General features: G+C 48.3%; 3 protein-coding genes across 5 annotated transcripts; 1 reads left to right on the forward strand and 2 right to left on the reverse strand.

Moving 5' to 3' along the window:
* Positions 1–350: 350 nt before the first annotated feature.
* On the reverse strand, positions 351–7,200 carry LOC134055954 (cytochrome c oxidase subunit 6B1). 2 transcript variants are annotated; one of them, XM_062512428.1, is made up of 4 exons: positions 6,901–7,200; positions 3,005–3,121; positions 1,180–1,280; positions 351–548 (listed from the first exon to the last, which is right to left on the reverse strand). In XM_062512428.1, the coding sequence occupies exons 2-4, from the start codon at positions 3,108–3,110 to the stop codon at positions 495–497; spliced, it is 261 nt and encodes an 86-aa protein (XP_062368412.1). In that variant the 5' UTR covers positions 3,111–3,121; positions 6,901–7,200; the 3' UTR covers positions 351–494. The 2 variants fall into 2 exon arrangements, with proteins under 2 accessions (XP_062368412.1, XP_062368411.1); XM_062512427.1 differs by having other exon boundaries at positions 3,005–3,120; positions 6,878–7,199.
* Positions 7,026–21,947, forward strand: FBL (fibrillarin). The gene is made up of 9 exons (XM_062512338.1): positions 7,026–7,116; positions 8,203–8,247; positions 9,046–9,210; positions 10,181–10,275; positions 11,082–11,252; positions 13,195–13,327; positions 17,947–18,059; positions 19,976–20,121; positions 21,800–21,947. Exons 1-9 carry the CDS (start codon positions 7,026–7,028, stop codon positions 21,819–21,821), a joined length of 981 nt encoding a protein of 326 aa, XP_062368322.1. The 3' UTR covers positions 21,822–21,947.
* On the reverse strand, positions 11,246–13,204 carry LOC134055941 (keratin-associated protein 10-4-like). Of its 2 annotated transcripts, XM_062512407.1 has the most exons (3): positions 12,931–13,204; positions 11,865–12,830; positions 11,246–11,776 (listed from the first exon to the last, which is right to left on the reverse strand). In XM_062512407.1, exons 1-3 carry the CDS (start codon positions 13,121–13,123, stop codon positions 11,424–11,426), a joined length of 1,512 nt encoding a protein of 503 aa, XP_062368391.1. In that variant the 5' UTR covers positions 13,124–13,204; the 3' UTR covers positions 11,246–11,423. The 2 variants fall into 2 exon arrangements, with proteins under 2 accessions (XP_062368391.1, XP_062368390.1); XM_062512406.1 differs by having other exon boundaries at positions 11,246–12,830.
* Positions 21,948–22,014: the final 67 nt, after the last annotated feature.

Here is a 22,014-nt window from a genome sequence, read left to right on the forward strand (position 1 = left end):
TGGGGGAGTCCCAAGCGTCTGAGGGAAGGTTCCAGGTGTTTGGGGTTGGCTGGAGGTGTCACCCCATGGTGCTGGAGGAGTCCCAAATATTTTGGGAAGCACCTGTGAGTGAGAGGGAGGGATCTCAGGTGTGTGGGACACCAGGTCTACCCACAGAATGCAATTGGGGAAGATTTTGGGGGCATCACAGGTGACATTTGGAGGTCTCGGGTAACTTTAAGGGGGTCCTGAATGACTCTTGGTGTCCCAAATGCGGCGAATTCCGCTGTCCCCAAATGTCCCAAACCCTCCCAAAACCAAATTCTGCCGTCCCCAAATATCCCAAAATCCCCCAAAATAAAGTGCCAGGCCCAGTTTTTAACCCTTTATTGGCAGTGCCACCACGTGTCCCCTCCCCGGGGGGGTGACACCAGCGTCCCCTCCCTCCTCCAGGCAGTGTCACCTCCCCCCTGTCCCGGTGTCACCGATGTCACCCGGGGGAGGGTGGGGGACGCTCAGATCTTGCCAGGGAAGGTCCCCTCCTCACGGGCCTCGTCCCACGCCGTCACCTGGGGGACATCAGGGACATTTGGGGACACTGGAGGGGCTGGGGACACCTTGGGGACACGCTGGGGACACTGTGGGGATCCTCAAGGACATGGACACACCTTGGGGACACCTTGGAACACTTTGGGGACACCTTGGGACACTTAGGGGAGATCCTGGGGATCCTCAAGGACTCATTGGGGACACCTTGGGGACACTGAAGGACTTGGGGATGCTCTGGGGACACCCTTAGGGACATTAAAAGAACCTTTGGGGACACTGAGAACAGTGGGGATATTCTGGGGACACCTCAGGGACACCTTGGGGACCCTGAAGAACTTGGGGACACCCTGGGGACACTCTGGGAGCCCACAGGGACACTTGGTGACCCTTGGTGACACCTGGGAACACTGGGGATGCTCTGGTGACCCCTGGGGACCCTTGGGGACAATCTGGGGACCCCTGGTGACATTGGGGACACTCTGGGAACCCACGGGGACACTTGGTGATTCTTGGTGACCCTTGGGGACATTCTGGGGACACTGTGGGGACACCGAGGTCATCCTGGGGACGTTCTGGTGACCCCAGGTGACACCAGTGACGCTTGGGGACACTCTGGTGACACCCTGGTGACACTTTGTGGCCAGCACTCACCCACGAGGTGGGACACAGGGACTTGTAGACACGGAAGTACCACTGGCACGGGCTGGCATCGGCCCCACGGGCGGCCATGGCGCGCTGGCACCGCTGGAAGTCTGGGGACATTGGGGACAGTGAGGGGACATTGGGGATGTTTGGGACATCGGGGATGTTGGGGACACTGAGGTGACATCAGGGACATTTGGGGGACTGGGGACATTGAGGACATTTGGGGACATTGGGAGGACACTGGGGACACACTGGGGACATTAGGGATGTTTGGGACATTGGGGACAGTGAGAGGACACAGGGGACATTAAGGGGACACTGGGGATGTTGGGACATTTGGGACATTTTGGGGGGATTGAAGGATTTGGGATATTGAGGGGACACTGGGGACATTTGGGGGGATTGAGGGGTTGGGGACATTGAGGACATTTGGGGGACACCCCAGTGACATCAGGGACAAAAGGGTCACCAGGTCTACCCCGCCAATACTGAGGGGAAAGGAAACCAAAATGTTGGGATTTTTTTAGGGGATTTTGTATGGAATTTCGGGAGGTTTGTCTTTTTTCCGGGGGGTGCCCAGGTGAAGTTTGGGGTGCTCAGGTGAGTCTTGGGGTATCCCAGGTGAATTTTGAGGAATTTGGGAAGATTTTGGGGGTCCAATGTTGGGTCATCAGGTCTACCCAGCCAATAGCAATATATAAATCCACCTAATTTTGAGGTTCTGGGGGAATATTTAGGAGATTTTGGGAGGAATTTCAGAGGGTTTGGGGTTTTTGGGGTGCCCAGGTAAATTTTGGGTTCCCCGTGTGGTTTTTGGAGTGCCTCAGGTGGATTTTCGGGTTCCCCAGGTGAAATTTTTAGGCTTCCCAAATGCTGAGACATCAGGTCTACCCAGCCAATACCAATACAATCAAATCCCAAATTCTGGAATTTTTGGGGTTTTTTTTTGAGTTTTGGGGTTTTTTGGGGTGCCCAGGTGAATTTTGGGCTCCCCGGGTGATTTTTGGGGTGCCCTCGGTGGATTTTGAGGCTCCTCAGGTGAATTTTTGGGAGATTCCCAAAAGGTTAGGACATCAGATCTACCCAGCCTATACCAATACAATCAAACCAAAAATTCTGGAATTTTTGGGGTTTTTTTGAGTTTTGGGGTTTTTTGGGGTGCCCATGTGAATTCTGGGTTCCCCAGGTGATTTTTGGGGTGCCCTCGGTGGATTTTGGGGCTCCTCAGGTGAAGTTTTGGGAGAGTCCCAAAGGTTAGGACATCAGGTCTACCCAGCCAATACCAATACAATCAAACCCCAAATTCTGGAATTTTTGGGGTTTTTCTTTGAGTTTGGGGATTTTTTGGGGTGCCCATGTGAATTCTGGGTTCCCCAGGTGATTTTTGGGGTGCCCTCGGTGGATTTTGGGGCTCCTCAGGTGAATTTTTGTGAGCGTCCCAAAGGCTAGGACATCAGGTCTACCCAGCCAATAGCAATAGAATCAAACCCCAAATTCTGGAATTTTGGGGGTTTTATTTGAGTTTTGGGGTTTTTTGGGGTGCCCAGGTGAATTTTGGGCTCCCTGGGTGATTTTTGGGGTGCCCTTGGTGGATTTTGGGGCTCCTCAGGTGAATTTTTGGGAGCGTCCCAAAGGTTAGGACATCAGGTCTACCCAGCCAATACCAACACAGAAAAACCCCGCGTTTTGCAATTTTTGGGGGGATTTTTTTTTTTTTTTTGAGTTTTGGGGTTTTTTTTTGGGTGCCCGGGTAAATTTTGGGTTCCCCAGGTGATTTTTGGGGTTCCCCAGGTGGGTTTTGGGTTTGTTTTTTTTTTTTTGTTTGGGTTACCCAGGTAGTTCTGCCAGCAGTTGCGGGTCTGGTTCTGGTTGGGGAAGCGGCTGTCGAACGGCGCCGTCTTGTAACGAGCCAGCTTGGTCTTGATGTCCTCAGCCATGGCTAATTAGCCTAATTGGAGATCTTAATTAGCACCTGGCATCATTAATCTTCCTCTAGTGGGCCTTAATTAGCAGCCTGCCTTGATTAATTGAGGTTAGGGGGCTTTCATTGCTCCAAAAAGAAAGGGGGAAATGAAGATTTTGAGGCTCCTCCAGGGGGTTTTGGAGGTGGATAAGGTTGTTAATTAAGATGATCAGCAGCTAATTAATTAGCTAGATAGATAATTAGTGCTTAATCAACTAACTGTCCGTCTAATCTGCAAATCAGCTCATTAAATTACTAATTAAACCCCCCCCCAACAATGAAAAAGAAAGCAATAAAATAAAAGCACAAAGGCTAAAAGATTGTTAACGATGTTAATTAGCAGTTAATTAATTAGTTAGCAGGCTAATGTCTAATTGGTCAATTAGCAATACACAGCATTAATTAACAGCCTTCTAATAGTAATTAGCTCATTAGAAGATTAATTAATCCCACCCTGCTATCAATAATATGCGAATAAAAATGAAATTAAAACAGCAAAAAGAGAAACTGAAGTCATTAATTACAATAATTAACAGCTAATTAATTAGTTACCACGCTGGCCAAGGTGCAATTAGTTAAAATACGTTGGGATAATTAATAAGACTTTGGTAATAATTAGTTCATGAACCGATTAATTAATCCCACCCTGGAATGAATTTATCCTCAAAACCAATGTAAAATACCACTTAAAAATCATTAATTATGGTAATTAACGCCTAATTAATGAGTTAGCAGCCTGGTGACCATCTAATTGATTAACCAACAACTCAGAGTATTAATTAACAAAGCTTTGGGGTTCATTAATTAGCTACTGTCTTAATTAATCCCATCTTGGAATGCAAAGAGGGCCTGAGACCAATAAAAATAACATTATAAGGCCATTAATGTTGTTAATTAGCACCTAATTAACTAATTAGCAGGCTGATTAGCACTTAATTTAATTATTTAGGAACCCACGGTGTTAATAGCTCCCTGGAGTTAATTAATTAATTAATTAAGGGATTCATTCATCCCACCCCAGAGAGAGAAAGATGAAAGAGGATTAGTGGCATAAAGAATAATTAACCAGGCTAATTAGCACCGAATTAATTAATTAGCACTCTCAGGGACTAATCAAGACCCTTTCGGTTTTAATTAACCCAGCCTGGATTAATTAATCCAAGTCTGAAGGGAAAAATAAGAGAAGAAAATGGGGGCAAAGCCAACAGAAGTGAACGTTGGATGTTAATTACTGACACTAATTAACGCTCTGTCAATTAACTGACACTCCCAGGCACTAATTAAGACCATCCCATTTTCAATTAGCCCATCCTGGGCTAATTAACCCTGCCCCAAATTAATTAATTACAACCCCGAGTGAGAAACAAGAGGGTGAGCTGGGGGTAAAGGTAAGAAAAAGGAAAAGAAAAGCTCGTTAATTATGCTAATTATCACCCTATTAATTAATAGGTACCTCCAAGGACTAATTAAGACCCTCCGGTAATTAATTGAGCTCAGTAATTTAACTCTGAGTTAATTAATTATCCCCAGAGTGGAAAAAGAACAGAACAAAATGGAGGTAAAAGCATTTCAAAGGTAATTAAAAAGCAATTAATAACACTAATTAGTGCCCTGTTAATTAGCTAATGCCTCTATCACCTAATTAGGACCCTCCTGAGGTTAATTAACCCAGCCTGAGTTAATCAATCCCACCTCAGACTGAGAAAAGGCAAAACAAAGCTGCGACAGAAATCAAAAAACCTACAAATTAATTCCTGTTAATTAACACACTAATTAACTCATCGGGGCTCTCCAGGGTTAATTAACGACCCCCGGGTTTAATTAATTACAGCTGCAAAGGGGTTAATTGCATTAAAGCAAACGATGACATTAAAGAGAATCATTGATGCGGTTAATTGAAGCTTCAGAAATTAATTATTCAAATTAGCCCCCCCATTAATTAATTAATAATTGATTAATTAATGAGAGCCCCAACCCCCCCCAGGGTTAATTGGATTAATTAGCACTTCTGGGGCCCTGAATTCCTCAATTACTGAGGTCATTAATTGCTAATTAGCACAGCCTGCATAGCCCAGTCCCTCCCAGTCCAAACCAGCGCTCCCAGTTCAAACCAGTTCATCCCATCACGTCCCAGTAACCTCCCAGTTCATCCCAGTAACTCCCCATACCCCTCCCAGTATCCTCCCAGTTTACTCCAGTAAGACGCCATAACCCTCCCAGTTCATCCCAGTCCCCCTCCAGTTCATCCCAGTAACCCCCAGCACCTTCCCAGCGATCCCAGTTCATCCCAGACTCTTCCCAGTAAACCCCCAGCACCCTCCCAGTTCATCCCAGTAACCCCCAGCACCTTCCCAACAATCCCAGTTCATCCCAGACTCTTCCCAGTAAACCCCCAGCACTCTCCCAGTTCATCCCAGTTCCCCTCCAGTTCATCCCAGTAACCCCCAGCACCTTCCCAGCGATCCCAGTTCATCCCAGACTCTTCCCAGTAAACTCCCAGCACCCTCCCAGTTCATCCCAGTAACCCCCAGCACCTTCCCAGCGATCCCAGTTCATCCCAGACTCTTCCCAGTAAACCCCCAGCACTCTCCCAGTTCATCCCAGTTCCCCTCCAGTTCATCCCAGTAACCCCCAGCACCTTCCCAGCGCTCCCAGTTCATCCCAGACTCTTCCCAGTAAACTCCCAGCACCCTCCCAGTTCATCCCAGTAACCCCCAGCACCTTCCCAGCGCTCCCAGTTCATCCCAGACTCTTCCCAGTAAACCCCCAGCACTCTCCCAGTTCATCGCAGTAACCCCCAGCACCTTCCCAGCGATCCCAGTTCATCCCAGACTCTTCCCAGTAAACCCCCAGCACTCTCCCAGTTCATCCCAGTTCCCCTCCAGTTCATCCCAGTAACCCCCAGCACCTTCCCAGCGCTCCCAGTTCATCCCAGACTCTTCCCAGTAAACCCCCAGCACCCTCCCAGTTCATCCCAGTAACCCCCAGCACCTTCCCAGCGCTCCCAGTTCATCCCAGACTCTTCCCAGTAAACCCCCAGCACTCTCCCAGTTCATCCCAGTAACCCCCAGCACCTTCCCAGCGCTCCCAGTTCATCCCAGACTCTTCCCAGTAAACCCCCAGCACCCTCCCAGTTCATCCCAGTAACCCCCAGCACCTTCCCAGCGCTCCCAGTTCATCCCAGACTCTTCCCAGTAAACCCCCAGCACTCTCCCAGTTCATCCCAGTTCCCCTCCAGTTCATCCCAATAACCCCCAGCACCTTCCCAGCGTTCCCAGTTCATCCCAGACTCTTCCCAGTACCCCCCACCAGCACCCTCCCAGTTCATCCTAGTAATTCCCAGTTCATCTCAGGACCTTCCCAGTGCTCCCAGTAAGGCGAAGACCCATCCCAGTATCACCTCCCAGTCCCCTTCCAGTGCTCCCAGTTCATACCAGTAACCCCCGCCAACCCTCCCAGTTCAGCCCAGACTCTTCCCAGTTAATACCAGTAACCCCCACTACCCTCCCAGTCCATCCCAGTAACTCCCCACATCCCTCCCAGTCTCTCCCAGTTCCCCGCAGTCCCTCCCAGTGCTCCCAGTGCGGCCTAACCCGACCCCAACGTCCCCCCGACCCCCTCAGTAGCCCTCCCAGTGTTCCCAGTTGCCCCAAATTGCCCTCCCAGTGCTTCCAGTCGCTCCCAGTTGTCCTCCCAGTGCTCCCAGTGGCCCCCAATCCCTCCCAATTCTCCCAGTACGTCCCAGTCCTCAAAGTCACTTTCACCCGCGCTCGCCGCTCGCCGGAACCAACGAGTCACGCTGGAAGAGCCAGAGAGTCGCCGGAAATGACGTCACCAAAAAACCACAGAGCGCTGCTATCAGGCCGGGGCGTCTCATCTCGGAGGAAAAATGGCGGCGACACCGCCTCAAAAGTGCTGCAGCGTCTGCCGGAATTGCCCGGAAACGGTGCCAAAACGCCACGAGGCGCCGAAAAAGTCCAGTTAGAGCCCAAAATTCCCCATTTTTTTTCTCTTAATCCCCATTTTCTGCCCCAAAGTACCCTCAGGAGCCTCCTTGGGGCGCTCTGAGGGTACTTCCGCCCGTGAAGGGGCGGGGCCTGAGCGTCGGGAGAGGGGTTTGCGCATGCGCGAGACTGGAGGTGGTCTTGGTTTGTGATGTCATTTCCGTTTCCGGCAGAGGCGCGCGAGCCCCGCGTGGAGAAAACAGCGCAATGAGGCCGGGTGGGAAACTGGGACAAACTGGGAGGCACTGGGAAGGACTGAGGAGCACTAGGAGAGGATTCGGGGATAACTGGGATGGGACTGGGGGTTAGTGGGAGGAACTGGGAGGGCAGCTGGGATGAAATGGGAGAGATTGGGGGGGAACTGGGGTGTACTGGGATGGACTGGGAGGGTTTTGGGGGTAACTGGGATATACTGGGGTGGACTGGGAGGGAACTGGGAGGGTTTTGGAGGTATCTGGGGTGGATGGGAGTGGACTGAGAGGGTTTTGGGGGTAACTGGGATATACTGGGATGGACTGGGAGGGTTTTGGGGGTAACTGGGATATACTGGGGTGGACTGGGAGGGAACTGGGAGGGTTTTGGGGGTAACTGGGATGGACTGGGAGGGTTTTGGGGGTAACTGGGATATACTGGGGTGGACTGGGAGGGAACTGAGAGGGTTTTGGGGGTAACTGGGATATACTGGGATGGACTGGGAGGGTTTTGGGGGTAACTGGGATATACTGGGGTGGACTGGGAGGGAACTGGGAGGGTTTTGGGGGTAACTGGGATATACTGGGATCGATTGGGAGGGTTTTGGGGGAACTGGGATATACTGGGGTGGACTGGGAGGGTTTTGGGGGTAACTGGGATATACTGGGATGAACTGGGAGGGTTTTGGGGGAACTGGGATATACTGGGGTGGACTGGGAGGGTTTTGGGGGGAACTGGGATATACTGGGGTAGACTGGGAGGGTTTTGGGGGAACTGGGATATACTGGGTTGGACTGGGAGGGTTTTGGGGGTTACTGGGAGCCTCTAGGGGTGCTCCCAGTTGCTCCCAGTCTGACCAGTTCCCCACAGGTTTCAGCCCCCGAGGGGGACGCGGTGGCTTCCGGGGCCGAGGTGAGTCCCAGTATAAACCAGTACCCCCCAGTGCCCTCCCAGTATAAACCACCAGTCCATTTAATCCTCTCCCAGCCCCTCCCAGTATTCCCAGTTCCCCTCCCAGTCCTTCCCAGTCGCTCTCCCAGAATTGCCAGTTGCTCCCCAGTATTCCCAGTATCCCTAGTAACCCTTCCCAGAATCCCCAGTAACTGCAGTTCTCTCCCAGTCTCTCCCAGTATTCCCAGTTCTCCTCCCAGTATCCCCAGTAATGACTCCCAGTCTCTCCCAGTATCCCCAGTAATGACTCCCAGTCTCTCCCAGTATCCCCAATAGCGATTCACAGTCTCTCCCAGTATCCCCAGTAACAATTCCCAGTCTCTCCCAGTATCCCCAGTTGCCCTTCTGGTCTCTCCTAGTATTTCTTCCCAGTAACCCTTCCCAGTATCCCCAGGAACGACTCCCAGTCTCTCCCAGTATCCCCAGGAACGACTCCAGTATTCCCAGCAACAACTCCCAGTCTCTCCCAGTATTCCCAGTTCTCCTCCCAGCATCCCCAGTAACTATTCCCAGTCTCTCCCAGTATTCCCAGTCTCTCCCAGTATCCCCAGTAATGATTCCCAGTCTCTTCCAGTATCCCCAGTTGCCTTTCTGGTCTCTCCTAGTATTTCTTCCCAGTAACCCTTCCCAGTATCCCCAGGAACGACTCCCAGTCTCTCCCAGTATCCCCAGGAATGACTCCCAGTATTCCCAGTAACAACTCCCAGTCTCGCCCAGTATTCCCAGTAACCCCAGTTCCTTTTGCAGGTTCCCCTTTTCCCCGCGGAGGGGGCGGGGCCCGAGGAGGGGGCGTGGCCCGAGGAGGGGGCGTGGCCCGAGGAGCCCCCAGGGGGCGGGGCCGAGGCCGAGGGGGCGGGGCCAGGGGCGGGGCCCGCGGCGGCTTCAAAGGAGGGAAAAAAGTGACGGTGGAACCACACAGACATGAGGGTAACTGGGGATACTGGGAGGGGAACTGGGGATACTGGGAGGGGAACTGGGGATACTGGGGGCACTGGGAGGGGAACTGGGGATACTGGGAGCACTGGGAGGGGAACTGGGGATACTGGGAGGGGAACTGGGGATACTGGGGGCACTGGGAGGGGAACTGGGGATACTGGGAGGGGAACTGGGGATACTGGGGATACTGGGAGGGGAACTGGGGATACTGGGGGCACTGGGAGGGGAACTGGGGATACTGGCAGGGGATGGACATGGGGCTGTGGGTCCCAGGTGTAACCCAGGTGTAACTCAGGTGTATCCCCAGGTGTATCCCAGGTGTATCCCAGGTGTATCCCAGGTGTAACTCAGGTGTATCCCAGGTGTAACCCAGGTGTATCCCAGGTGTAACCCAGGTGTATCCCAGGTGTAACCCAGGTGTATCCCAGGTGTAACCCAGGTGTAACTCAGGTGTAACTCAGGTGTATCCCAGGTGTAACTCAGGTGTATCCCAGGTGTATCCCAGGTGTATCCCAGGTGTAACTCAGGTGTATCCCAGGTGTAACCCAGGTGTATCCCAGGTGTAACCCAGGTGTATCCCAGGTGTAACCCAGGTGTATCCCAGGTGTAACCCAGGTGTAACTCAGGTGTAACCCAGGTGTATCCCAGGTGTATCCCAGGTGTAACCCAGGTGTAACCCAGGTGTAACCCAGGTGTATCCCAGGTGTAACCCAGGTGTAACCCAGGTGTATCCCAGGTGTAACCCAGGTGTATCCCAGGTGTATCCCAGGTGTAACTCAGGTGTATCCCAGGTGTAACCCAGGTGTATCCCAGGTGTATCCCAGGTGTAACCCAGGTGTAACCCAGGTGTAACCCAGGTGTATCCCAGGTGTAACTCAGGTGTAACTCAGGTGTATCCCAGGTGTATCCCAGGTGTATCCCAGGTGTATCCCAGGTGTAACCCAGGTGTGCCCCTCCCCAGGTGTGTTCATCTGCCGGGGCCGTGAGGACGCTCTGGTCACGCGGAACCTGGTGCCAGGCGAGTCGGTGTACGGAGAGAAACGCATCAGCGTCGAGGTGCGGCACTGGGAGGGACTGGGCTGTACTGGTTTGTACTGGGAGGGACCAGGAGCAAAAAACCCGGCGGTTTTAGGGTGAAAAATGGGAATTTTGGGGGCGAAAATGGAGATTTTGGGGAGAGAAAGGGGAATTTTAGGGATGAGAACGGCACTGGGATGGATCTGGTTTGTACTGGGAGGGACTGGGAGCGAACTGGGAGTGACTGGTTTATACTGGGAAGGACCAGGAGCAAAACCCCAGCGGTTTTAGGGTGAAAAATGGGAATTTTGGGGGCGAAAATGGAGATTTTGGGGAGAGAAAGGGGAATTTTTGAGGTGAGTACGGTCCATACTGGTCTATACTGGTTCATACTGGTCTATACTGGTTCATACTGGTGTGTACTGGTCCCCAGGACGGTGACAGCTCCGTCGAGTACCGGGCCTGGAACCCTTCAGGGGTTTGGGCCTTACTGGGAGCACTGGGAAGGGACAGTGCAAACACAGTGCTGTATACTGGTCCATACTGGTCCATTCTGGTTCATACTGGTTCATACTGGTTCATATTGGTTCATACTGGTCTATACTGGTTCATACTGGTCTATACTGGTTTATACTGGTCCATACTGGTCCCCAGGACGGTGACAGCTCCGTCGAGTACCGGGCCTGGAACCCTTCAGGGGTTTGGGCCTTACTGGGAGCACTGGGAAGGGACAGTGCAAACACAGTGCTGTATACTGGTCCATACTGGTCCATCCTGGTTCATACTGGTCCATACTGGTTCATACTGGTCTATACTGGTTCATACTGGTGTGTACTGGTCCCCAGGACGGTGACAGCTCCGTCGAGTACCGGGCCTGGAACCCGTTCCGCTCCAAGCTGGCGGCCGCGATCCTGGGGGGCATCGACCGCATCCACATCCGGCCTGGAGCCAAAGTCCTGTACCTGGGAGCGGCCTCAGGTACCACCGTGAGCCACGTGTCCGACATCGTGGGACAGGTAACACACCTGAGGGACGCCTGGGGACACCTGGGACAGGTAACACACCTGTACAGGTACACCTGGGTACACCTGTACAAGTACCACTCCTGAGGTACACCTGGGTACAGCTGTACAGGTAACACACACACACACACTTGTACAGGTAACAGACACACACACCTGTACAGTTCACACAAACACCTCATACCTGTACAGGTAACACACATACAGACACCTGGACAGGTAACACACACACGCATCTGTACAGGTAACACACACACACATACACCTCACACCCATACAGGTAACACACACACACACGCTTGTACAAGTAACACACACACACCTGCGCAGGTAACACGCACACACCTGAGTACAGGTAACACACACACACCTGGGTACAGGTAACACACACACCTGAGTACAGGTAACACACACACACCTGGGTACAGGTAACACACACACACCTGGACAGGTAACACGCACACACACCTGGGTACAGGTAACACACACACACCTGGACAGGTAACACGCACACACACCTGAGTACAGGTAACACACACCTGCGCAGGTAACACACACACACCTGGACAGGTAACACACACACCTGGGTACAGGTAACACACACACCTGAGTACAGGTAACACACACACACCTGGGTACAGGTAACACACACACCTGGGTACAGGTAACACACACACACCTGGACAGGTAACACGCACACACACCTGGGTACAGGTAACACACACACCTGGGTACAGGTAACACACACACACCTGGACAGGTAACACACACACACCTGGGTACAGGTAACACACACACACACCTGGGTACAGGTAACACACACACACCTGCGCAGGTAACACACACACACCTGAGTACAGGTAACACACACACACCTGGGTACAGGTAACACACACACACCTGGACAGGTAACACACACACCTGGGTACAGGTAACACACACACCTGAGTACAGGTAACACACACACACCTGGGTACAGGTAACACACACACCTGGGTACAGGTAACACACACACACCTGGACAGGTAACACGCACACACACCTGGGTACAGGTAACACACACACCTGGGTACAGGTAACACACACACACCTGGACAGGTAACACACACACACCTGGGTACAGGTAACACACACACACCTGGACAGGTAACACGCACACACACCTGAGTACAGGTAACACACACCTGCGCAGGTAACACACACACACCTGGGTACAGGTAACACACACACCTGGGTACAGGTAACACACACACCTGAGTACAGGTAACACACACACACCTGGACAGGTAACACGCACACACCTGGGTACAGGTAAGACCCCAGGTGCTCCCCAGGTGCTCCCCTGGTGTCCCCAGTCTCCTGGTACCATCTCCAGGTGATCCTGGGGTGGACGTTGATGACCCCTGGTGACATTTGGTGACATTTGATGGCCTTGGGTGGACATTGGGTGGACATTGGTGACCCTTGGTGACATTTGATGACCTTGGGTGGCCATCGGTGACCTTGGGTGCACATCAGTGACCCTTGGTGACATTTGGTGGACGTTGGTGACATTTATTGACATTTGATGACCTTGGGTGGACATTGGTGACCACTGGTGACACCTGGTGACCACTGGTGACCTTTGGTGACATTTGGTGGACGTTGGTGACATTTATTGACATTTGATGACCTTGGGTGGACGTTGGTGACCATTGGTGACCTTTGGTGACATTTGATGACCTTGGGTGGACATTGGTGACCTTGGGTGACCATTGGTGACCTTTGGTGACATTTGATGACCTTGGGTGGACATCGGCGACCCTCGGTGACATCTGGTGACCATTGGTGACCTTTGGTGACATTTGATGACCTTGGGTGGACATCGGCGACCCTCGGTGACATTTGACGACCCCGGCGGCCCCGAGGTGACGTCGGGTGGCCGCGCCGTCCCCAGGAGGGCGTGGTTTACGCCGTGGAGTTCTCGCACCGCTCGGGCCGGGACCTGCTCAACGTTGCCAAGAAAAGAACGAACGTGGTGCCGGTCATCGAGGACGCGCGGCACCCGCACAAGTACCGCATGCTGATTGGTCAGTGGCGCGGAGGGGAGGGGCGTTCTTGGGGGATTTTTGGGGGATTTTTGGGGGATTTTTTGGGTTTTTTTTTTTTTATTTTTTGGGATTTTTTGGGGATTTTTTGGGGATTTTTGGGGATTTTTTGGGGATTTTTTTTTTTATTTTTTGGGATTTTTTGGGGATTTTTGGGGGATTTTTTGGGGATTTTTTGGGGATTTTTGGGGGATTTTTGGGGGATTTTTGGGGATTTTTTTAGAGATTTTTTTTTTGATTTTTTGGGATTTTTTGGGGATTTTTTGGGGATTTTTGGGGGATTTTTGGGGATTTTTTTAGAGATTTTTTTTTGATTTTTTGGGATTTTTTGGGGATTTTTGGGGGATTTTTTGGGGGATTTTTTTGGGATTTTTTTGGAGGTTTTTTGGGGGTTTTTGATGATTTTTTTGGGGACTTTTTTGAGATTTTTTTGGGGATTTTTTGGGGGATTTTTTGGTGATTTTCTGGGGATTTTTTGGGGGATTTATTTGGGGTTTTTTTGGAGGTTTTTTAGGGATTTTTGGGGATTTTTTGGGGATTTTTTTTTTGATTTTTTGGGATTTTTTAGGGATTTTTTGGGGATTTTTTGGGATTTTTTTGGGATTTTTTGGGGATTTTTTTTTTATTTTTTGGGATTTTTTGGGGATTTTTGGGGGATTTTTGGGGATTTTTTTGGGATTTTTTGGGGATTTTTGGGGGATTTTTGGGGATTTTTTTAGAGATTTTTTTTTTTATTTTTTGGGATTTTTTGGGGATTTTTGGGGGATTTTTGGGGGATTTTTTGGGGGATTTTTTTGGGATTTTTTGGGATTTTTTTGGGGATTTTTTTTTTATTTTTTGGGATTTTTGGGGGATTTTTGGGGGATTTTTGGGGATTTTTTTAGAGATTTTTTTTTTTTTGATTTTTTGGGATTTTTTGGGGATTTTTGGGGGATTTTTGGGGGATTTTTGGGGATTTTTTTAGAGATTTTTTTTTTTGATTTTTTGGGATTTTTTGGGGATTTTTTGGGGATTTTTGGGGGATTTTTGGGGGATTTTTTGGGGGATTTTTTTGGGATTTTTTGGAGGTTTTTTGGGGGTTTTTGATGATTTTTTTGGGGACTTTTTTGAGATCTTTTGGGGGATTTTTTGGTGATTTTCTGGGGATTTTTTGGGGGATTTATTTGGGGTTTTTTTGGAGGTTTTTTAGGGATTTTTGGGGATTTTTTGGGGATTTTTTTTTTTATTTTTTGGGATTTTTTGGGGATTTTTTGGGGATTTTTTGGGATTTTTTTGGGATTTTTTGGGGATTTTTTTTTTTATTTTTTGGGATTTTTTTGGGGATTTTTGGGGGATTTTTGGGGATTTTTTTAGAGATTTTTTTTTTTTGATTTTTTGGGATTTTTTGGGGATTTTTGGGGGATTTTTGGGGGATTTTTTGGGGGATTTTTTTGGGATTTTTTGGAGGTTTTTTGGGGGTTTTTGATGATTTTTTTGGGGACTTTTTTGAGATTTTTTTGGGGATTTTTTGGGGGATTTTTTGGTGATTTTCTGGGGATTTTTTGGGGGATTTATTTGGGGTTTTTTTGGAGGTTTTTTAGGGATTTTTGGGGATTTTTTGGGGATTTTTTTTTTTTGGGGGGGGTTTTTTTGGGGGATTTTTTGGAGTTTTTTTGGGGGATTTTTTGGAGTTTTTTTGGGGGATTTTTTGGAGTTTTTTTGGAGATTTTTTGGGGATTTTTTAGGGATTTTTGGGGATTTTTTTGGGGATTTTTTAGGGATTTTTGGGGGATTTTTTGGCATTTTTGGGGCGTTTTTTGGCATTTTTTGGGGAGGTTTTTTGGGATTTTTTGGGAGGTTTTTTTATGGGGATTTTTTGGGATTTTTTGGAGATTTTTGGGGGATTTTTTGGAGTTTTTTTGGAGATTTTTTGGGAATTTTTGGGGGATTTTTTGGCATTTTTTGGGGTGTTCTTTGGGGATTTTCTGGGGATTTTTTTGGGAATTTTTTGGGGATTTTTTTGGGATTTTTTTGGAGGTTTTTTTGGGGATTTTTGATGATTTTTTGGGAGTTTTTTTGGGGATATTTTTGGGAATTTTTTGGGGATTTTTGGGGATTTTTTTGGGGATTTTTTAGGGATTTTTTGGATTTTTTGGGGGATTTTTTGGGATTTTTGAGGTTTTTTTGGGTATTTTTGGGGTTTTTTGGGGATTTTTTGGAGGTATTTTGGGGATTTTTTGGCATTTTTGGGGCGTTTTTTGGGATTTTTTTTTGAGTTTTTTGGGGGATTTTTAATGGGGATTTTTTGAGGAGTTTTTGGCTTTTTTGGGGAAATTTTGGGGGGATTTTTTGGGGATTTTTTGGAGTTTTTTTGGGACATTTTGGTGATTTTTTGGACGGTTTTTCGGAGGATTTTTTTAGGTTTTTTTGGATTTTTGGGGGATTTTTTGGGATTTTTTTAGAGGTTTTTTGGGGATTTTTTGGCATTTTTTGGGGTGTTTATTGGGATTTTTTGGAGTTTTTTTGGGGATATTTTGGGGTTTTTTTTGGGTGATTTTTGGGGGATTTTTTGGGGGTTTTTTGGCATTTTTTGATGATTTTTGGGGATTTTTTTGGGGATTTTTTGGAGGTTTTTTTGGGGATTTTTTTGGGTTTTTTTGGGGATTTTTTGGACGTTTTTTGGGCATTTTTTTGGAGTTTTTTTTTAATTTTGAGGATTTATTGGCATTTTTGGAGTGTTTTTTGGGGATTTTTTATGGGGATTTTTGGAGGAGTTTTTGGCTTTTTTGGGGGGATTTTTTTGGGGATTTTTGGGATTTTTTGGCTTTTTTTGGGGTGTTTTTGGCATTTTTGGGGCTTTTTTGGGATTTTTTTGGAGTTTTTTTGGGACATTTTGAGGATTTTTTGGGGTGGTTTTTTTTGGATATTTTAGGATTTTTTAGAGGTATTTTTGGGATTTTTGGAGGTTTTTGGGGATTTTTTGGAGATTTTTTGAGAATTTTTTTGGAGGCATTTTTGGGGTGCTTTTTGGGGATTTTTTTTGGAATTTGGAGATTTTTTAGGTTTTTTGGGGGGATTTTTGGGAGTCTTTTTGGGGATTTTTGGGGGTTTTAGGGATATTTTGGGGAATTTTTTTTTTAATTTTTGGGAGATTTTTTTGGAGAATATTTTGAGTTTTTTGTGGGGGGGTTTTTTGGTTTTTTTTTTTAGGATTTTTTTGGGAATTTTTTTTAGGATTTTTTGTGTCTTTTTGGTGATTTTTTAATGATTTTTATAGGGATTTTTTGGGGTTTTTTTGGGGGGAATGATTGGGAATTTTGGGAGGTTTCTGGGGGGATTTTTGGGAGTCTTTGGAGATTTTTTTGATTTTTTTGGGATTTTTTTTTTTTTTAATTTTTGGGAGATTTTTCTGGGGAATTTTTTTGAGTTTTTTGGGATATTTGGGGGAAATTTTATAGGATTTTTTTGTGTCTTTTTGGGGATTATTTGGGATTTTTGGGGGGATTTTTTGGGGTTTTTTTTGGGGAGTGATTGGGAATTTTGGGAGGTTTTAGGGGGGTATTTTTTGGGGGGGGATTTTTTATTTTTGGGAAATTTTTTCGGGGATTTTTTGGGATTTAGTTGAGGATTTTTCAGGAAATTTTGGGGGATTTTTTTTTTTTTTTAGGAGGAATTTTCGAGTTTTTAGGTGGAAATTTGGGATTTTTTGGTTGGAATTCTGGAATCCCAGTTGGATTATTGGGATCCCGGCCGGAATTCCGGAATAATTCGGGAACAATTCCGGTTCCCCGGGTGTTGCAGAGCAGGAATTTTATGGGAATTTCAATTTCCTGGGTGGAATTTTTTGGGGAATTTTGAGGTTTTTGGGATTTTTTTTCCAGAATTTTGGGATTTTTTCGGGAATTCCGGAATAATTTGGGAACAATTCAGGTTCCCCAGGCGTTGCAGAGTAGGAATTTTATGGGAATTTCAATTTCCTGGGTGGAATTTTTTGGGGAATTTTGAGGTTTTTGGTATTTTTTCCCAGAATTTTAGGATTTTTTTCCAGAATTTTGGGAATTTTTCCGGAATTCCGGGATAATCCGGGAACAATTCCGGTTCCCCAGGCGTTGCAGAGCAGGAATTTTATGGAAATTTCAATTTCCTGGGTGGAATTTTTTGGGGAATTTTGAGGTTTTTGGGATTTTTTCCCAGAATTTTGGGATTTTTTCCCAGAATTTTGGGATTTTTTTCCAGAATTTTGGGATTTTTTTTCCGGAATTCCGGGATAATCCGGGAACAATTCCAGTTCCCCAGGCGTTGCAGAGCAGGAATTTTATGGAAATTTCAATTTCCTGGGTGGAATTTTTTGGGGAATTTTGAGGTTTTTGGGATTTTTTCCCAGAATTTTGGGATTTTTTCCCAGAATTTTGGGATTTTTTTCCAGAATTTTGGGATTTTTTTTCCGGAATTCCGGGATAATCCGGGAACAATTCCAGTTCCCCAGGCGTTGCAGAGCAGGAATTTTATGGGAATTTCAATTTCCTGGGTGGAATTTTTGGGGGGAATTTTGATATTTTTGGGATTTTTTTCCCGGAATTTTGGGAATTTTTCGGGAATTCCGGGATAATCCGGTTCCCCAGGCATGGTGGACGTGATCTTCGCCGACGTGGCTCAGCCGGACCAGACGCGGATCGTGGCGCTGAACGCTCATCACTTCCTGCGCTGCGGGGGGCACTTCCTCATCTCCATCAAGGTACAGACCAGTATGCACCAGTATAAACCAGTATGGACTAGTATGAACCAGTACGGACCAGTACAGGGCACTGGGAGTGGGAATTTGGGCTGCTGGAACCAGTAATGGGGCACTAAAAACCAGTTAGAACCAGTTCAGGGATACTGGGATGGAGATCTAGAGATGTTAGAAACCAGTATGGACCAGTATAAACCAGTATGGACCAGTATGAACCAGTACGGACCAGTACGGGGCACTGGGAGTGGGAATTTGGGCTGCTGGAACCAGTAATGGGGCACTAAAAACCAGTTAGAACCAGTTCACGGATACTGGGATGGGGGTCTGGGAGGGCTTAGAAACCAGTATGGACCAATATTATCCAGTAAGTACCAGTACAGACCAGTACGCACCAGTATAAACCAGTACGGGGCACTGGGAGTGGGAATTTGGGCAGTTAGAACCAGTAACGGGGCACTAAAAACCAGTAAGAACCAGTTCAGGGATACTGGGATGGGGGTCTGGAGAGGTTGGAAACCAGTATGGACCAGTATAAACCAGTACAGGGCTTTGATAGTGGGAATGGGGGAGTTAAAACCAGTGACAAACTGGTTTAAATAGATTCTGACGGGGTTTAACTGGTTCTAAGTGGTTCTTACTGGTTTTAACTGGTTCTGAGTGGTGGGAACTGGTTCTGACCGGTGGGAACTGGTTCTGACTGGTGGGAACTGGTTCTGACTGGTTGTAAGTGCTGCTGAACTGGTTTTAAGTGGCATTCAACGAGCGTGAAATGGTTGGAAGTGGTTAAAACCAGTTGGAACCGGTTCTAACTGGTGCTGAACCGGCTCTAACTGGTTCTGAACCAGTTCTAGCCCGCGTATAACTGGCTCTAACCGGTTGGAACTGGTTTGAACTGGTTGGAACCGGCTCTAAGCTCTGTAAAGCTGGCCTGAACTGGCTCTAACCGGTTCAAACTGGCTCTAACTGGTTGGGACTAGTTCTAACCGGTGTAAAACCGGCTCTAACCAGTGTAGAACCAGTCCTAACCAGCTGGAACTGGGTCTAACTGGTATAAAACTGGTTCTAACCAGTTGGAACTGGCTCTAAGCGGTGTAAAACCGGCTCTAACCAGTTGGAACTGGTTCTGACTGGTTGGAACCCGCCATAAGCATTGTAAAACCAGCCCTAACCAGTTCAAACTGGTTCTAACTGGTGTAAAACCGGCTCTAACGGGTTGGAACTGGCTCTAACTGGTGTAAAACCGATTCTAACCAGCTGGAACCGGCTCTAACCGGTGTAAAGTCCGATCTAACCAGTTGGAACCGGTTCTAACTGGTGTAAAACCAGCTGGGACCGGCTCTAACCGGTGTAAAACCGGCTCGAACCGGTTGGAACCGGCTCTAACTGGTGTAAAACCGGCTCTAACCGGTTTGAACCGGCTCTAACCGATGTAAAATCGGCTCGAACTGGTTGGAACCGGCTCTAACCGGTGTAAAACCGGCTCTAACCGCTTTGAACTGGCTCTAACCGGTGTAAAACCAGCTCTAACCGGTTGGAACCGGCTCTAACCGATGTAAAACCGGCTCGAACCGGTTGGAACCGGCTCTAACCGGTGTAAAACCGGCTCTAACCGGTTGGAACCGGCTCTAACCGGTGTAAAACCGGCTCTAACCGGTTGGAACCGGCTCTAACTGGTGTAAAACCGGCTCTAACCGGTTGGAACCGGCTCTAACTGGTGTAAAACCAGCTGGGACCGGCTCGAACCGGTGTAAAACCGGCTCGAACCGGTTGGAACCGGCTCTAACCGGTGTAAAACCGGCTCTAACCGGTGTAAAACCAGCTCTAACCGGTTGGAACCGGCTCTAACCGGTGTAAAACCGGCTCTAACCGGTTGGAACCGGCTCTAACCGGTGTAAAACCGGCTCGAACCGGTTCCTCAGGCCAACTGCATCGACTCGACGGCGCCGGCCGAGGCCGTGTTCGCGGGGGAGGTGAAGAAGATGACGGCCGAGAGGATGAAGCCGCAGGAGCAGCTGACCCTGGAGCCCTACGAGAGGGACCACGCCGTGGTGGTCGGCGTTTACCGGTACTGGTTTATACTGGTTTATACTGGTTTATACTGGGAGGGCAACAAAAAACCCCAGGAAGTTTAGGCACAAAAATGGTGGTTTTAGGGTGAAAAATGGGGATTTTATGGGGAAAAATGGGAATTTTTGGGAGGGCACTGGGTTGTACTGGGAGGGCACTGGGTTGTACTGGGAGGGCACTGGGTTGTACTGGGAGGGCACTGGGTTATGCTGGGAGGGCACTGGGTTATACTGGGAGGGCACTGGGTTGTACTGGGAGAGTACTGGGTTGTACTGGGATGGAACTGGCCTATACTAGGAGGGACTGGGAGGGCCATGGGTGTGAAACTGGTCTGTACTGGTCCATACTGGTTTGTACCAGTCTGTACCAGTCCATACTGGTTTATATTGGTCCATACTGGTTTGTACCAATCCATACCTGTCCATACTGCTTAATACTGGTCTGTACTGGCCCATACTGGTTTATACAAGTCTGTACTGGTCCATACCAGTCCATGCTGGTTTATACTGGTCCATACCAGCCCATACTGGTCTATACTGGACCATGCTGGTTTATACTGGTACATACTGGTTTGTACCAGTCCATACTGATTTATACCAGTCCCTACCAGCCCATACTGGTCTAAACTGGTTTATACTGGTCCATACCAGTCCACACCAGTTCACAGTGATTTGTACCAGTCCACACTGATTTATACCAGTCCCTACCAGCCCATACTGGTCTAAACTGGTTTATACTGGTCCATACCAGCCCCTACTGGTCCATACTGGTTTTTACCAGTCCATACTAGTCCATACTGGGCCATACCAGTCCATACTGGTCTATACTGGTTTATACTGGTTTATACTGGTTTATACTGGTCCATACCAGTCCATACTGGTCCACAGTAATTCATACCAGTCCATACTAGTCCATACTGGGCCATACCAGTCCATACTGGTCTATACTGGTTTATACTGGTTCATACTGGTTTATACTGGTCCATACCAGTCCATACTGGTCCACAGTAATTCATACCAGTCCATACTAGTCCATACTGGGCCATACCAGTCCATACTGGTCTATACTGGTTTATACTGGTTCATACTGGTTTATACTGGTCCATACCAGTCCATACTGGTCCACAGTAATTCATACCAGTCCATACTAGTCCATACTGGGCCATACCAGTCCATACTGGTCTATACTGGTTTATACTGGTTCATACTGGTTTATACTGGTCCATACCAGTCCATACTGGTCCACAGTGATTCATACCAGTCCATACTAGTCCATACTGGGCCATACCAGTCCATACTGGTCTATACTGGTTTATACTGGTTCATACTGGTTTATACTGGTCCATACCAGTCCATACTGGTCCACAGTAATTCATACCAGTCCATACTAGTCCATACTGGGCCATACCAGTCCATACTGGTACGTACCAGTTTGTAGCAGTCCACACTGGTTTATAGTGGTCCATACCAGCCCATACTGGTCTATACTGGTTTATACTGGTTTATACTGGTCCATACCGGTCCATACTGGTCCACACTGATTTATACCAGTCCATTCTAGTCCATACTGGTCTATACTGGTTTATACTGATCCATACCAGTCTATACCGGTCCACACTGGTTTATACTGGTCCATACTGGTTTATACCGGTGCTCACTGCCCCTCTCTCCCCCCAGGCCCCCTCCGAAGGAGAAATGACGTCATCGCACCCTCGGCACGCCTGGGGGCGCCAGCAGCAGGGGCGTGGCCTAGACCGGAAGTTGTCTGCCCAGTACCGGAAGTGGGCGTTGCCGAGCCCGGAAGTTGTCTCGGTTTTGGAGGGTGGGGGGCGGGGCCTGAGCGGGTTTTTTGGTAAATAAAGGAAAATTGATTAATTGGCGTCGTTAATTAA

The sequence above is a fragment of the Cinclus cinclus genome, chromosome 36, assembly GCF_963662255.1.
Source record: "Cinclus cinclus chromosome 36, bCinCin1.1, whole genome shotgun sequence".
Classification (NCBI taxonomy): Eukaryota; Metazoa; Chordata; class Aves; order Passeriformes; family Cinclidae; genus Cinclus; species Cinclus cinclus.